We start from the raw sequence: 16,883 nt of genomic DNA, 5'->3' as shown, positions 1-16,883 counted from the left end.
CCCGTGGAAAGAAGCGGTGGGAGCGGGGGTGGGGGTGGGGGGGTGGAGCCAGGCAGTGACCCGGAAGCAGAAGTGACTCCCACAGGCTGAGTGCTGGGGAGCTGCAGCGGTGATCGCAGCGGTAGAAGCAGCAATTTGTGTGCAGCCCCAAACTGGGAAGAAGATGCTAATTAAAGTGAAGGTGGGAGCACTTCCAGACTTGCCAAGACGCAGTGGTACTGGGCTGGCCGCTGTGCCTTAAGGGAGAAGCCGGGAAGGAAAACCACGCCTTTCCCGAGCCTGGAGGGGGCTGACAGCCTCGGGGCTCCGCGCGAGGGATGATGGGATGTAGGGGGGTGCCCAGAAGGGCTTCGAGAGCAGGGGCTGGCCCAGCCAGACGACCCCGGGATCTGTGCTGTGCCTGCTTTCATTCCGGGACCGTTCTTTGACCCAGAAGGAGGCCGCCTTTGTCCGGGGTCTCGCTGTGTTCGAACCCCCGCGGTCATAGAGAAGGCCTAGCAGCATCTTGGCCACCCCCCTCTCTCGGATTCTTGGAATAAGCTCTGTTCTCCATCGTTCATGCCCAAGTTACCTGCTTCTCCCAGCCCCTGACGTAGGCTACTCCGAGTACAGCACAAAAACGTTAGCCTAGGGAACCGGGGCCTCCCAGGAACTAGACTGTGAGCTTTTGCTAGTTGTCGCCAAGGTGTAGTATCTCAGCCGGCCTTCAGGAAACAAAGCTGGGAGCGTGTTCAGTTAGCACCTGCCTTTCTGAGCCAGCATCCTGGACCAGCCTCACTTCCTTGACTGAGGCAGGTTAGTTATCAGTGCCCTAGTTCTTGGTACTAGCAGTGTTTCCTTCATCTCCATCCTGCCTCCCGTGGTTCTTCACCAATTTCCAACCCTCATTAGTCCTATCTGCTATTTCCTACTTTGTGCCTTAAGAGGGAGGGACAAAAACTAGCGATTGATGCAGTGCAACGTTAATTTAGCTTTTTTTTTTTTTAGCTGCTAAAGAAGTCTGTCGTTATTTCATCAGCTCCTTGGTGTATTTATCATGCATAACAGCCATTAACCTCTTCAGTCCTTCTGAACCACCATCTTAGCTAAGGATTGAGGCCAAGCAGCATGTTGAAGGTCATTGTTTTTCAAATTTTGAGTAATGACCTATAAAATAGTCACTAGTGGTAAAATCAGTTTAATAAGTCCGTGGGTCACAAGCAACAAGAAAAAGAAAAAAATAGAAATATCAGGGTATACTTCTGGGTAAGAGGATTGTTTGTGAAATTTTGGTTTTTATTTTGTATGTATATTACATGCATGGATGTGATATTAGTTCATATGTATTTCTTAGTGTGGGTCACTGTCCAAAAAGTCTTGAGAAACATTAGCAAGTGAACGCTTATGTCATTTCAATACATACGGATCCTCAGTTTCTCTTAGTCCTCCCTTAGTCCAAAGAAGAGGTTATTACTATACTTTTGTTCAATGTTTTGTAAACCTTTTTTTAAATCTCAACCTACACAAAAAAATTTTATCTCATGGTCCCATACAAACACAAAATAACCGTGTGTGATATGCTGTGGTATTTTGAATTCTATTCCAAGTTGATTTCATAATCCACTGATGGGTTGAGACCTGCAGTTTAAGAAAATACTGTATTCTAGATGGGCTTCTCAACTTAAAAATGTGTAAGAATCACCTGGGGATCTTGTTAAAATGCTGATTCTAATTCAGTGGTCTGGGATGGAACCCGAGATTCTGCATTTCTAACATCCTGCCTTTCTGCTTGTCTGAGGAGTATGCAAGGTTCTACTTTCTTTGAATCCATTTTTATTTAGTACTTCTCTAAAACTGTCAGGCTCCTTTCCCAAAACACTTTCCTTTCCACCTTCAAATAGGTTTCTCTGTCCATCTTTCTCTTTCTTTTTTGTATGTTAAATACATTTTTGTATGTTAAATAAATAAAGCAGTTAGTTAGCTGTGAACTACTATACAGATGATAGGGTTTTTAGCAGGGTTCCTTTGTGAATTATTCATTCTTCCACTGTCGTTCTCCACGTAGGTAACTTATTCCATATCTCTTTTTGCAATCTTTTACAACTGAATCCCTTGTCGACTGAAGGAAAAACACACAACATGAGAGCTGTGAGTTCAGTTTTATTTGGGGACTTACTGAGGACCTTAGCCCAGGAGACAGCCTCTTAGATAGCACTGAGGAACTGCTCCAAAGGAAAGTGGGGGAGGTCAGCATGTATGTGATTTTGGCAAAGGGTAATCAAGCACACATCTCCGGTGAAGGTTGCTGCTAGTCAGGAGGAACTGATATCTTAGGTAATGGTTTTAGTGCTTTTCTAAGTATGGGAAGATGCAAGAATTGGGGTTCATAGAATTTTCTCCTGAAAATATCTAACTATCTAAAGGCCTGTTCTATTAAGTTTCCCAGAGCACATTCCTGATGTGCCTCATTGCTGGCCTCCACCTTGAACTCTTTTCAGGCTGGGTTGAAGGTCAGCGACTGCAGTGGCTAATGACTTAATTCTTGTAGAACCAGGAGGCAAGTGACATCCTTTAGTTGGCACACTCGTGATTGAAAACTTCTCTTGATACCTCATCTCTGTGTTTCTAAAATTAAATACATCATCTTCTGTCTTAAGCCATCTTCCCAATACTCATCTCATATATTGATCCCATCAATCTACCAGTTACCTGGAACCCAGTTCTTTAAAATCATTGTTCTCTTATAGAACCTAATTTTTCTTTTGATACATCTTTCTGTTGATTTTCTTTCCATTCCCATTACCCTTGTTCTCGTCTGGGGTCTCATTAACTTATATCTTTATTTCTCTGTGATACCTCCAGAGAAATACCTCTTGTTGGGATACCTCCAAGATTTTCCTACTGCCATTCCCCTCTAAAGTTTAGAGTCTAGGGACTTCCCTGGTGGTCCAATGGTTAAGACTTCATCTTCCAGTGTAGGGGTTGTGGGTTCGATCCCAAAACATAAAACAGAAACAATATTGTAACAAATTGAATAAAGACTTTAAAAAATGGTCCACATCAAAAAATTCTTAAAAAAAAATAAAGTGTATATATTTTTATTTATTTATTTTTATTTTGCGGTATGCGGGCCTCTCACTGCCGTGGCCTCTCCCGTTGTGGAGCACAGGCTCCGGACGCGCAGGCTCAGCGGCCATGGCTCACGGGCCCAGCTGCTCCGCGGCATGTGGGATCTTCCCGGACCGGGGCCCGAACCCATGTCCCCTGCATCGGCAGGTGGACTCTCAACAACTGCGCCACCAGGGAAGCCCAGTATATGTATTTTTTAAAAATAATAATAAAGTTTAGCATCTCTACCAAAATATGGTGTACAAAATCATAGTGTACAGGTCTTCTTTAACCTTCTTTTTCATCATATTATTCCCTAACCTCAGATCCTGCATTGATTCCTCTTAGCAAATTACTTTGGGCACCTGTCTTTACTATCTAAGCCCCAGTTTTCTCATTCGTGCTCCTTTAAACATAAAATAAAACACAAGACTCTTAAGGGTTAAGTTCAAGGAGTTTTTAACAACAGTATACCCCCATGTAGCCACAGATCTAGAACATTTTCACCCCTGCCCTCTGAAAGTTCCATAGGTTAGTTTTGCTTGTTTTAGAATTTCATATAATGGAATTATAGAATATATAATTTTTGTGTTTGGCTTCTTTCACTCAGCATGTGTCTATTGTGTCTGTAGCTCCTTCTCATTACTTAGCAATACTACATTAGATGACTATATCACAATTTGTTTATCCATTCTCCTGTTGATGGACGTTTGGGTTATTTCCAGTTTCTGGCTATTATGAAGAAGGCTTCTAATAGCCAGAAATGATGATATGAACATTGTCTTTTTGTGGACTTATGTTTTCATGTCCTTTGGATAAATACCTAGGAATGGAATTACTGGGTCATGTATAACTTTAAAAGATGCTGCCAAGGGCTTCCCTGGTGGCGCAGTGGTTGAGAGTCCGCCTGCCGATGCAGGGGACGCGGGTTCGTGCCCCGGTCCGGGAGGATCCCACTTGCCGCGGAGCGGCTGGGCCCTTGAGCCATGGCCGCTGAGCCTGCGCGTCCGGAGCCTGTGCTCTGCAGCGGGAGAGGCCGCAGCAGTGAGAGGCCCGCGTACTGAAGAAAAAAAAAAAAAAAGATGCTGCCAAACAGATCTCCAAAGTATGGCACCATTTTACATCCCTACCTGCAATGAGTGAGCATTCCAGCTGCTCTGCACCCATCTTTATTATAGCTATTTTAGTGGGTGTGAAATGTTATCTCAGTCAGGTTTAAATTAATCATTGTTGATTTTCCCTCACCACAGCACTTTGTCACTGCCCCTTGTATTTTGGACGATAACATTCAGTATGGCATTTCTTGTATATTGGTTTGTTCTGTTAATTGTATGTCTCAGTGTCTCTTGGTTGTAAATCTTCACTTGAAAGAGATTGTTGGCAAGGGCTGGGTCACTTACTTTCTTTTATATCCCCTACAGTGCTTATAGCAGAATGTCAGGCTTAGGTTCATCATAGACTAGTTGAATAGCATTGAATGTATTCCCAGGTCACAGTGACCAGATTTGAGGGAAGAAATCCAGTATGACATGGTCTTTTAAAATATCTTTTAGGGCTTCCCTGGTGGCGCAGTGGTTGAGAGTCTGCCTGCCGATGCAGGGGACATGGGTTCGTGCCCCGATCTGTGAGGATCCCACATGCTGCGGAGCGGCTGGGCCTGTGAGCCATGGTCGCTGAGCCTGTGTGTCCGAAGCCTGTGCTCCACAACGGGAGAGGCCACAACAGTGAAAGGCCCACGTACCACAAAAAATAAAATAAAATAAAATATCTTTTAAAATTGAAATCAAGAATATCTTTTAAAATTGTTCAGTTTTAAATGATTTTAATTATGACAATTTCAAACATATACAACAGCAGAGAGAAGGAATAATGCACCCTATATGAAGCTTCAAAAACGATTATCTCATGGCCAATCTTATTTATACTCACCAACTTTCCTTACCTTATGTTTTAAGGAGCAAGTCCCAGATAGCGTAGCGTATATTATTTGTGTATATTTCGGTATTTATCTGTAAAAGAGAACTTTTTTTACTAACATAACCATAATTATTACATCTAAAAAATCAACAGTGATTTCACAGTATCATTGTCTCATTTGTTTTTTACAATTTGTTTGAATCTGGATCCAACTAAGATTCATACATTGTAGTTGGTTGATAAGTATTTTAGGCCTCTTTAAACCTGTAATTCCCCATTTCCCCCATTTTTTTCTTGTTGAATAATCTAGGTGGTTGGTCCCATAGAGTTTCCTATAGTTTGGATTTTGCTGATTACATCCCCATGCTGTCTTTTAATATATTCTTCTTTCCTCTGTATTTCCTGTCAATTGGTAATAAGATGTAGAGGCTTGATTAGTCCTTTTTGTCTGTTCATGTGTGAGAATAATTCATAGGTGGTATTGTGACATATATTTCTGTCAGGTTGTTTTGCTTTCTGCGATGTTAGTCATTGCCTAAATCCATTATTTCATTGGAGGTTACAAAATGGGGATATTCTGATTTTACTGTTGCTTCCTACATTAGCTGAGATGCTTGAGCAGTGTCCAGTACAGTGGCCATTAGCCCACGTGCACTATTGACCACTGGAAATGTGGCTAGTGAGACTGAGCAATTCAATTATTTTATTTGTATTTAATTTTACTTAAGTTAATATAAGAACTGAAACTTTATTCAGTAGTTGGAAAACCTTTTAACTTGTTTGGAACAAGTTGGGAATATAAACGTACTTTTTCAACTGTAACTTGTGAAATTTAAATACAGATCAAGTATTTCAGATGATAACTTACCATCTGAATTGAGGTGTGCTGTCAGTGTGAAATGCACACAGAATTTTGAAGATTTGGTTAGAAAAAAAAGAATGTAAAATATATTAATAATTTGAATATATTGGGTTTCAGAATATTAAAATTAATTTCACCTTTTAAAAGTGTGGCTACTGGAATATTTAATATTGTATACGTGGCTTTCACTAAGTTTCTATTTCTAGTGGACAGTGCTGCTTTACAGAATGGTTTCCTTATATTCTCATCAGGACATTGTTTTAAAATTTTTTTCTCATCCCAATGTATTCATGGTATTAAAAAATGGAAAGTACAAAAAAGCACAAAGAAAATAATTTAAATCACCCATAATCTCACAACTCAAGATAAAAGCGCTGTTGTCTACATCCTTCCAAACTTTTTTGAAAGCATATAAGTACATGTGTGTGTGTGTTTATTTATTTAGTTACAAAATAAGAATTATACTGTGAGTCTAAACATTGTTTGAGAATTGTGTGATTTTCCCCGTGTTTGTACCATAATTTATTTAACCCTCAATTGTGTGATATTTAGATTGTGTTTCTAGTTTTTCAGTTTCAAAAAGTTGCAATTCATTGTCATAGGTATATTTTTGGACAGAGGATTATTTTCCCAGAAGTGTTATTGCTGGGACACCATATGCCAGATTGCTCTCTGAATACATTCATAGACTTCTATAGTCGATCTCAGAAACAAAGGACCAGTGCTAGAGTTTTAGATTTTATAAACCAATAATTTTTCTCAAATGTCATAAAGCCCAAGCATCTGACTCTTGGGAGGGCAGTTCTAGGCTCTCTGTTAGAGTCTTTTGTACTCTTTAAAAATTGTTATTATTAAATCAGAATGAATATTTATTAATATTCATATGATAAAGGAATATATTTTTATTAGATATTTTATTAGATAGTACAGATAAAGGGAGAGTTAGCTTTGGTCTCCCCAATCCTACTCCCCTTCTCAAGGATAATCATAATTTTAGGAGATAGGTATACTTTTACTCCTTTCTTCTATGCATGTATGTATGTATATATTTACATGTAGAAAATGATACATAATCATACATTCTCTAGATCTTTCCATGTTAGTGTACAAACTGTTGCATAATAAATATATCATGCTATGGGTGTACCATAGTTTAATAGTTTTCCTATTAATAGGCATTAGGCTGTTTCTTGTGTTTTGCTTTTATGAAAGGTGTTGCAGTAAACCTCACATGTTCCTCTTTGAATACGTACTCAAATTTCAAGTTTTTCCTTTAGGTTAGTTATCTAGAAATAGAATTGTCTGGTTAAAGAGTCTTTGCATTTAGAGTATTATGATCAATAAATTGAGATAATTTGTGGACAACATGGAATTGCATACTTTTCATTTTGTCAGGAAGGAGCCTAAAAAAATACCATATATTGTCACTGTCATTCATAAAAGGACATTTTAACACCTGAAAACATTTAGTTTCATGAAAATCTCATTGTTGTCATTATTTTTCTCATTTTACCATAGACTATTGAAAATTTTCAAACAGACCAGCTTGAGTTGGGGTGGAAACTTGAAAATTACTGTTGTAATTTATTCTTTTGCATCCAAACAGGTCAATCCAAAGGAGTTACTCCTGCATTTTTTGAAATATCCTTAGTAGTGAACCATTCTCATGGTTGAGAAATTAGATCCTAAGTACTTTCTTCATGCTGGTCTTTGTGAATACCATAAGTAGGAACCATATATTATTTTGTGAGTCCACCACAGGAGTGTACGTTGGTTCTCAATACTAGATCAGCCAGACTTGGGCAGTACTGAGTACAGAGCTGAAAGCTCAGGTTCTGGGGCCAGAGAGTTTGTGTTTGGATTCATACTCTCCTTTTGACTTCATAGGCATGCTTTTTAACCTGTCCAAACCCCATTTTCCTCAACTATAAATGGTGATAGTAATAGTACATATCTCATAAGTACTTGCAAGGATTAAATGTATTGATGCATGTAAGACACTCAGCGTAGTTTCTAACTCTTGGAAAGTGTTCGGTAAATGTTGGCTGTGATCATAACGATCATCAGTGTATTTAGCTGTTCCACCAATATTTATTGACTGCTTCTATGTCAAACACTGTGCTTTGTGCTTAAATTAGGAAGATTGAACAGTCTCTGTCCTTTAGGGAGCTGGAGTATAAATTGCAGAGTTTGACACTTAAACAACTAGCTGTAATGTCTCTTAAAGTATACTGGGGACAAGTCATCAATCTTAAAGTGTCCCTTGAAGGTTTGCAAAAGAGCGGAAGAGGGCATGGCAACAAGAAAAACAGTAGAAGCAAGGAAAATGCCCCTAAATTATGGATTACTGTAGACTGGTGCAGATGGAGTTTGAAGAGCAAGGATAGATGGGAGATTAGATTGGGTGAAGCACATTTATAAGTGTACAATGAGTATAATTATTGTGTTTGGATATCAGCAGCCCTTTGCCTATAGAAGAAGTCAAGAAGACCAGAGCTGCAATTTAGGATTTAGGTGGAAGTCTGGAGAAGATATGGGAGAATAGAATGTTGAATTCTAGTATTACTTAAAAAGTTGGTCAGGGATTTCCCTGGTGGTGCAGTGGTTAAGACTCTGCGCTCCCAATGCAGGGGACCTGGGTTCAATCCCTGGTCAGGGAACTAGATCCCACGTGCATGCTGCAACTAAGGGTTTGCATGCCACAACTAAGGAGCCCTCGAGCCACAACTAAGGAGCCCTCCTGCCACAACTAAGACCCGGCGCAACCAAATAAATAAATAAATAAGTATTAAAAAAAAAAAAGTTGGTCAGAGGTGATCTCCAGTGTCCTTGAGAATTCTTTGAGTTATATGAATGTTAATTTCTAGCATTGGTACATAAGACAAGGTCCTTCTCAAAGGAATACTTTCCTTAGGACAATTCTCATTGCTGTCTTATCGAAAGGAGTTATGGTATTCTCTTGGATTCTAGCGGAATGGGAGGTGAGATGACCTGTGAGATTAAAAGGGTCAAATGGTTTACAGAATCTTCCCCTATCAAAGTTGTTCACAGCCTAAAAATGTCTGAAATTGGGTGTGGTCAAAGTTTCTGACACTTCAAATCAGCTTTGAGAATGTGCATTCCTCAGAAGGTAGTAGATCCCCCAAGACTAGGCCAGGATGTTTTACCTAGGAGACAAATTGTATATTGGGCTATAGGATTCATGAAACCCTTGCCTGTTTCAGACGCTGACCGGAAAGGAGATTGAGATTGACATTGAACCCACAGACAAGGTAATGTACGCCCAATACCTCTCCATGCCTATCTCCCTACATGTACACTTGCTTGGGTATGCTGATGAACTAAGTCCTTCCACTCTCATACTCTCTGCATAGCTCTTGTTCTTTCCCGTTCCACGGTCCTTCCCCCTGAGCAACCCCTGACTACTTGTACCCCTAAAGGTGGAGCGAATCAAGGAGCGTGTGGAGGAGAAAGAAGGAATCCCCCCACAGCAGCAGCGGCTCATCTACAGTGGTAAACAGATGTAAGTTTGGAATGGGAATGAGGGCGTGGCCATCTTATGTGAAGATGAAGATGCAAGTACTGGAGGTGGAGCAGGTCTGCCTCTTTTTTGTTGTCTCAGACCCTTTGGCAATTTGATGAAGGCTATGAACCCCTTCTCAGAATTAGATTTTTGCAGACATAAAATGCATGGAATTACAAAAGAAACTAATGGGATCAAAATACACTTATCACACTACTAAAAAAGCAAGTTTGTGATATATGTACTTCATTAAGATCTAATGATGGATATAATAACTACTGTAATTTTAAAAGATTTTCAAGATACCTACAAACAGTTATAGGAAACTATCTAATTTTTGTTGTTAACAGGTTACCCATATTGCTAATAATACCCCTGTGGGTTTTTTGCCTGTGTTCAAAACTGAAAGGAATGTCAGATTTCAGTTAGGGGTTAGTAAAAATATAAAGATGTAATTTTTTTCTCATCTGCATTCATAGATCCCCAGACAGATCCATGAAACCCAGGTTAAGAACCTTGCTCTAGATGGTATTTCTAATACCTTTTTTCTTTTTTTTTTTTTGCCTCTTCTTGCAGGAATGATGAGAAGACAGCAGCTGATTACAAGATACTAGGTGGTTCAGTCCTCCACCTGGTATTGGCTCTGAGAGGAGGAGGTGGTCTTAGGCAGTGATGGACCCCCCCCCCTCCATTTCACCTCCTTGCCCTGTCGCTCATTATGAGGAATCATGTATACTCTCACACTGTGGGACACCAGAGCCACTGCCCCCTCTCCTGGATGCCCAGTCTTGTGTGTCTGTTGGTGGGAGACTGTGAGGACCCCAGGATGCAGTGTTCCTGGCCCAAAGGGCCCTTGCTGGCTATTGGGTTTTAGTTTGCAGTCCTGTGTGCTTCCCTCTGTTAATGGCTATGTCCCTGGTTGTCAATAAAATATTTCCTGGCCTCCTGGAATCTTTCTTCTATTGCACAAACGTGACTGAAATCAAAATGGGCCAATGCACACTCAGTTACACCAGGCTGAAGGAGTAGGACAGTGTAAGAGAATGTGCCCTTAGAGGGGTTCTCAGACTCTTAAGAGTCTACACTCAGTGGTGTGCTGGAGCCAGGTCTTAACCCGCTCCAGAGCTAATTGTTGGCATCTTTCCTAACCCCATATTAAGTGGCTTCATGTTGGTAGCTTGAAATTGGCCATGGTAGGAATATTTACAGAAATTGACAAACAATACAAATCAGTTCTTCTCCCCAAACTGGTTGTTACATATCTGTCAGATACTACCGATGTGGGTGGTAGAAACCAGGAGAGTGAATTCTCCCCCATTGTGACCCTACTGGACATTGGGGCCTGGTTCAAGAAAGGCATCAAGAGCTTAGCAGACACTGCATTCTTTTATGGCTGGAATATTGCTGAGGGCTCTAGGCTGTGTACCGTGGAGTGGCTGATACGGAGAAAGGATGAGTGTGGAGTGACAAGCTATGATGGATCACTTTAGGACTCAGATGGTGAGATAAAATGAGAGACGGGTGCCAGAAGAAAGGGCTTCCCTTCCTTGTCTCGCCTAGTTCAGTAGAAGCTGTAGAGGCTGGGTGGGGTGGAGAAGCAAGGGAAGAATATCCCCTGGAGAGACTTGAGGACCATTGCGATCCTGTGAGTAGTCGCATTGGCACTTTGCTGCGGTCCTCCCCACCACCACCACCAGAAGGCGCTCTTGCGAGGTTTTGGGGCCGATCTTCCCAGCTCAGGTTGGCGACGCTCTAGTCGCCGCTTCTCTAAGGCCCGCGGGGCGGCCTGGGAGCCGCGGCAGAAAGGCCCGCCTCCGTGCGCGCAGCCTGCGGGCGCGGGTCATGGCGCGGCTCCCGAAGCTCGTAGTCTTCGATCTAGGTGAGGGGCTGGATTGGGAAGAGTTTCGTAGGGCACAGTTTTTTCCAAACCCCAGTTGATGCTCTCAAGGCCCTGCGCCCGCCCAGGCTGAGACCTCCCCCTCCTTTCTCTCACAGATTACACGCTGTGGCCGTTCTGGGTGGACACGCACGTAGACCCCCCGTTCCACAAGAACAGGTGAGGCGGGGCTGGGGAGGCCTGGGGCCAGGGGACCCCGCGGGAGCTGAGCACACTCTCGCCCTCTCCAGTGATGGAACTGTACGAGATAGGCGGGGCCAGGCCGTCCGACTGTACCCACAGGTGCCTGAGGTCCTGGAAAGATTGCAGGGCTTGGGGGTGCCCGTCGCGGCCGCTTCACGGTAAGAAGAGCGACTGAGTCGGTCTAATGCTGAGAGGTGCATGCATGAGGAGACTTCCCGTGTAACCCCTTGGCTGCAAAAATTAGGCGGTGCGAACTTGCAGGTATTTGTATATTTTTCGAATTGTGCTCTCTCCTGTGCATTTTGTTTAATAAACATTGGCTCAGTGCCACCTGTGTCAGACAGGAAGGATATGGAATTGAATCAGGGCGGAGGATGCCTACCCATCCCGGAAGAACAGCAAGTTGATTTCCCCCTGGTTACACATAATTTCACCTGCAGCCTTGGCCCTCCACTCTCCTGATCCCATCTACTACACCTTTTTGCAGGACAGGTGAGGTTGAAGGGGCCAACCAGCTACTGGAGCTCTTTGACCTTGTCAGATACTTTGTTCATCGGGAGATCTATCCAGGCAGCAAGGTCACGCACTTTGAGAGGTACGCTGAGATAAGGGGAGAAGGAGGGAGACAGAAGACCAGAGAGGCTGGAGGAGCTAAGAAGCCAGAGTGGTTACCCTCGCCGTGTCTTGCACAGGTTGCAGCAGAAGACTGGAGTTCCTTTCTCCCAGATGATCTTCTTTGATGATGAAAAGCGGAATATTGTAGATGTCAGCAAACTGGGTACTGACTGAGTGGCAAGGATAGCCGTTTGGGGAGTGAGGAGAAAGGGTTCCTAAGAGGGAAGGGGTTAGGTAGATACGTACAGGATGGATAGTTTGCATGCAGCTGACACCCCAAAAAGGTGAGAGTCATAATAGGGAGCCCTGAAGGCCTGATGAAATTGTGGCTTCTCTCTTTCTAGGTGTTACCAGCATTCATGTCCAGAATGGAATGAGCCTTCAGACCCTAACTCAAGGATTAGAGACATTTGCAAAGGCACAAGCTGGACTCTGAGGTCCAGTCCTGTGGATGAGCCTCATTTGAGGCATAGAACTGAAAGGAAATCAGGAGGGCATTTTCAGGTGCATTTGTAAATTATTAAAGTGTATTTGTGTGTGGCAGAAGAGGTCTTACCCAGTGTGTGTTGTTTCTAATTTTCTAGCGTGTGACCCGGGGTGGGCCATCCGGAGGTGCCAAGACCAGTATGTGAGGCATTAGACTGCATCAGGTTCTGCCTTATAAACTTCTGGCAAACCCAAGACTGTGATCCCCTTATGCTCTCCCCATCCCCACACCTCTCCTGAGCTCTGTCAAGGGCATGAAGAACTCTTCCACTGGCCCCAAGTAGTGGGGTGCATTACCCTGCACATTTCCTTCCAGGAAGCAAAGACTTTGTTTTGGGGTGGGGAGGGTGAGGCGACCTTTTTATATAGTGGGAAACGAAGCGGCCGCTTTAAGAGGAGCGCGTGGGTTTGCGGCTGGTGTGTCGGGCCGCACGTGATAGTGGTCTCGCTGGCGCTTGTTGATGATGTCGCCGCGGTGCCCCAAGGAAGGATTGGCCGAGGCTGGTCTTGGCGTGATGAGCACAGCACCTCCCGGGAGGAAGGCGGAAGCGTACGGGACGCCGTAGGGCGGAGGCGGGAGAGGCGAGGGTCGCGATGAGTGGGCTCGGCCGCCTCTTCGGGAGGGGTGAGCCCGGGCGAGACTGGTCCCCGGGAGGTGCTGGCCGCAGGGGGCGGGGGAAGAGCCGGGAGACGCTGTCCTGAAAACCCCGGTGGTCCAGCAAGGCCTTCTCCCGGGCCAGGAGGCGCCGCCTTGTCAGGACGCCTGGCTCCAGCTGCCTTCCTTCCTTCCCTCGGAGAGAAGAGCTCGAGGCCCGGGAGGGGGCGCGAGTGGAGAGCGTGGCAGCTGCGCTGGCTCCCGCTGTTAAGGCCTGGGGGACGAGTTGCTGCCTGTCGGCATTCAGTCCTTTTCCAAAACACTGGTGCTTCCTTTATGCTGGGCCAGAGGCAATCTGAGGTGACCCAAGAAAGGTAGCCCTCGTGAGCTCCTCTGTGGTGCGGGAAGACAAGCAAAGTCTGGCATTTACAGCGTAGTGTGGCGACTCCGTGATGGAGAGTTTCCTAAACAAGCAAAATCTGGCGTTTACGTCGTAGTGTGGCGACTCTGTGATGGAGATTTCCCTAAAAACCAGGGGTGCGCGGAAGAAGCAGGCACGGCGGGTGGTGATCCAGAAGGCTAGAAGTATGCCAGATGGGGGGTTGAGGTTCTCCAGGAAGAGGTAACTGTGCAAAACAGAGGCAGGAAAAAGTATGGTATATTTAGGGAAAAGGAGTTCTGGCTGCCCTGTGAGTGTGTGTGTGTGTGTGTGTGCGCGCGCGCGCGCGCGCACGCGCGCTGGAGGAAGAGGAAAGTGTGGATGGAGAGGTAAACGGGGGCCAGATCATGAAGGACCCTGTGTGTCTTAAAGTTTTTTGGATTTTATCCTGTAGGCAGTGGAGAGTATGGAAGGATATTAAGCAGGCTAGGGCCTTCAGATTTTTTTTTTTTAATAAGTCTGTTAGAAGTGCAGCAGATGAAGGGAGAAATTGAGATCAGATTATTTTTTCTCTAGCCTCCCTACTTCGTTCAGTTTGATCCTGTGGAATCAGGACCTTGAGTATCTCCTAGGATAGCAAGTGGAACAGTAATTATAAAAAGTGATTGAACTCTGGTGGGGAACACGGTAATGAGGAGGTTATGCGTGTGTGGGTGCAGGTGGTATATGGGAAGTCTTTGTACCTTCCACTCACTCAGTTTGCTGTGAACCCAAAACTGCTCTAAAAAAATAAATTCTATTTAAAAAAACAACTGGAAATGACTTGAAAGGTATCTAGGAATAGCAAAAGAATATTGGCTTGGGAAATCATACTGTCACATTTCAATTCCTTTGCAGTGTCTTACTATAGTAATTGTGATTTTAGACCAAAATGTTAACGTTTTCATGCCTGTTTTCACATTTGTAGAGATAGTACATTCATCGTAGAAAGTTGTTTGGGGATTAACAATAACACGGGCAAGTGCCTAGCACATACTATGCACTCAGTAATCGGTGGCTAATATTTTTCCTTTACACATGTGGGCTGCTCCATTGGACTCCAGAGAAGAAGGAGAGGGGGCCAACCCCTGAAGAGGCAATACAGAAACTGAAGGAGACAGAGAAGATACTGATCAAGAAACAGGAATTTCTGGAGCAGAAGATTGAACAGGAGCTACAAACTGCCAAGAAGCATGGGACGAAGAATAAGAGAGGTAATGGGGGAAGGAAAAGCACCACCAGGGAGGGCCCGGGGGGGAGCAAGGGCTTCTGGCTCTGATGTTCAGGGTGTGGGCTGGATCAGCCGCCCTACAGGCTTTGCGGAGGAAGAAAAGGTTGGAACAGCAGCTGGCACAAACGGACGGGACATTATCCACCCTGGAGTTTCAGCGTGAGGCCATTGAGAATGCCACCACCAATGCAGAAGTGCTTCGTACCATGGAGCTTGCTGCCCAAGGCATGAAGAAGGCCTACCAGGACATGTGGGTACGGGGGTAGGGGAGGAGGGGGCCCAGGCACTGGGGAGAGTAGCTTGATATTGTACTGTGAATCTTAAAACCTCTCCAGATGTGAATTTACGGTAGAGTTGCCTGTGATGGCTAGACCCCTGTCAGCCTCCTTGCTTATTGCAAGGTGATCTCTTTGCTGGCTGGGGCATTCTAGGGAGGAAAGATGATTTTCCTCTTTTTTTGTGTGTGGTTTTTTGGCTGCACTGCAAGGCTTGTGGGATCTTAGTTCCTGGACCAGGGATTGAACCCGGGCCCTCCGCAGTGAAAACGCCCAGTCCTAACCACTGGACTGCCAGGGAATTCCCAATTTTCCTCATTTTTAAAGATCCTTCAGAGAAGAGCGTGCAACCATTCCTTCCCAGTGTGTCTTCTTGCCATTTCTTAGCCCAGATTTGCCTCTTTACACTTTTCCGGGGATCTCTTTTACCTAGTAGCCATGGATTTGTCAGTCTGAAGCCACAGGCAGGAGGGTCTTCATTCACGTGAGATGAAAAAGTCAGGGTTGTCACCTGATTTCTGGGCTATGTATCTTGTTCTCAGGGACATTGACAAGGTGGATGAACTGATGGCTGACATCACAGAACAACAGGAGGTGGCCCAGCAGATCTCAGATGCCATTTCTCGACCCGTGGGATTTGGAGATGATGTGGATGAGGTGATTGGGAGTGAGGGGTCAAGGAATATTGGAGAAGGCATGGGACCAGCCAGAAGGAATGCCCAAGAGAACTGTGGGACAGGTTTGGGGAAAACTCCAAAAGTGGTATGTTTTTGGAAGTAGAATTTTCCTTTGTCTTGAGTGATCTTGTCATCCCATATCCAGGATGAACTGTTGGAGGAGCTAGAGGAGCTGGAGCAGGAGGAATTGGCCCGAGAGTTGTTACATGTGGGCGACAAGGAGGAGGAACCCCCAGTCACACTGCCCAGTGTACCCTCTACACATCTTCCTGCAGGGCCAGGTACCCAGGGCTGTTCTGTCATCTCAAGGACTTGAGAGGGTGGGATAGATATGGGGAAAAATTATTCGTCACCCATCCTGCCTGAAAGGATCCAGGCAGAGAGGGTTGCTGCTACAGTTGCACAGGTTGTTGACTGCATAAGGGCACCTGGCTGAAGGGGAATGAGGACTGAAATCAGGCCTGTGCTTCACTTAGCAAACTGTGTCCCCTGGTTTAGGGCGGCACATGCCCGGAGAAAGAGGCAGCTTCTGATTTGCACAAAGGTGCTGTGGGAATTAGCAGCAGCCCAGCAAGCAAGACCATACCCTTAGGTTCTTTGCTGGGAGAGAGCGTTCCGCAGGCTCTGAGCATTATAGGAGGGGGTGGTTGGAAGTTGCTGAGGCCTTAACACTTCTTTCTTTCTCTGGGTGTCCTTATCCCCAAAGCTCCCAAAACGGATGAAGATGAAGAAGCACTAAAGCAGTTGGCTGAGTGGGTGTCCTGATGAGTCTGGGCTTGTCTACCTGACGCTGCCTTCATTGTTCTCTTTTCCTTAAGTGCCAAGTGCTAAGCTAAAGGAACATGGCCTTGTTGGGAGGTCCTGCTGAGGGTGGTAGTGTGACCCTGCCTGAGAAAAGGGTCTGTCGCCCTCCCATCCCTGGCTCAACCCTGAAGAAGGATCTTGGTGCAGGAGGAACCCCTGGGCTCCCTTTGATAGCAGTTACAGTGCCCTCGTTCGCAATAAAGTTGGGCGGATGGAACCCTAGTGCTTATGCTGCCTTGTCTACAACTGAAACTCGTCTCCTGGTCCTCGGAGCTTTGTTTCAAGAAATGAGTAGTAATGAGAGTAATGAGGG

General features: G+C 44.7%; 3 protein-coding genes across 3 annotated transcripts; all 3 read left to right on the top strand.

The window, feature by feature from the left end:
* Nucleotides 1–53: 53 nt before the first annotated feature.
* Nucleotides 54–10,331, top strand: NEDD8 (NEDD8 ubiquitin like modifier). Its single transcript, XM_081230237.1, has 4 exons — nt 54–181; nt 9,091–9,138; nt 9,307–9,389; nt 9,966–10,331. The coding sequence occupies exons 1-4, from the start codon at nt 164–166 to the stop codon at nt 10,060–10,062; spliced, it is 246 nt and encodes an 81-aa protein (XP_081086363.1). The 5' UTR covers nt 54–163; the 3' UTR covers nt 10,063–10,331.
* A 792-nt stretch (nt 10,332–11,123) lies between these two features.
* Nucleotides 11,124–14,769, top strand: LOC308615129 (magnesium-dependent phosphatase 1). The gene is made up of 7 exons (XM_081230236.1): nt 11,124–11,268; nt 11,385–11,445; nt 11,517–11,627; nt 11,957–12,064; nt 12,162–12,247; nt 12,429–12,588; nt 14,648–14,769. The coding sequence occupies exons 1-6, from the start codon at nt 11,232–11,234 to the stop codon at nt 12,518–12,520; spliced, it is 495 nt and encodes a 164-aa protein (XP_081086362.1). The 5' UTR covers nt 11,124–11,231; the 3' UTR covers nt 12,521–12,588; nt 14,648–14,769.
* On the top strand, nt 13,046–16,816 carry CHMP4A (charged multivesicular body protein 4A). The gene is made up of 6 exons (XM_081230235.1): nt 13,046–13,195; nt 14,648–14,797; nt 14,887–15,064; nt 15,632–15,746; nt 15,912–16,047; nt 16,473–16,816. Exons 1-6 carry the CDS (start codon nt 13,165–13,167, stop codon nt 16,529–16,531), a joined length of 669 nt encoding a protein of 222 aa, XP_081086361.1. The 5' UTR covers nt 13,046–13,164; the 3' UTR covers nt 16,532–16,816.
* The last annotated feature ends 67 nt before the right edge of the window (nt 16,817–16,883 follow it).

Source organism: Mesoplodon bidens, assembly GCF_964165515.1.
Source record: "Mesoplodon bidens genome assembly, chromosome: 3".
Taxonomy (NCBI): Eukaryota; Metazoa; Chordata; class Mammalia; order Artiodactyla; family Ziphiidae; genus Mesoplodon; species Mesoplodon bidens.
Note: the sequence above shows the minus strand (reverse complement) of the source record. Positions and strands in the feature narration are given on the sequence as shown.

Bases quoted from the DNA above. Each gene is read 5' to 3' on its own strand.
- NEDD8 (XM_081230237.1), top strand. The intron at 9,139-9,306 runs GTAATGTACGCC...GTACCCCTAAAG, and splicing joins ACATTGAACCCACAGACAAG to GTGGAGCGAATCAAGGAGCG. The intron at 9,390-9,965 runs GTAAGTTTGGAA...CTCTTCTTGCAG, and splicing joins ATCTACAGTGGTAAACAGAT to GAATGATGAGAAGACAGCAG.
- LOC308615129 (XM_081230236.1), top strand. From the start codon at position 11,232: ATGGCGCGGCTCCCGAAGCTCGTAGTCTTCGATCTAG. The intron at 11,269-11,384 runs GTGAGGGGCTGG...TTTCTCTCACAG, and splicing joins GCTCGTAGTCTTCGATCTAG to ATTACACGCTGTGGCCGTTC. The intron at 11,446-11,516 runs GTGAGGCGGGGC...CGCCCTCTCCAG, and splicing joins CCCCCGTTCCACAAGAACAG to TGATGGAACTGTACGAGATA.
- CHMP4A (XM_081230235.1), top strand. From the start codon at position 13,165: ATGAGTGGGCTCGGCCGCCTCTTCGGGAGGG. The intron at 14,798-14,886 runs GTAATGGGGGAA...GGGCTGGATCAG, and splicing joins TGGGACGAAGAATAAGAGAG to CCGCCCTACAGGCTTTGCGG. The intron at 16,048-16,472 runs GTACCCAGGGCT...TTATCCCCAAAG, and splicing joins ACATCTTCCTGCAGGGCCAG to CTCCCAAAACGGATGAAGAT.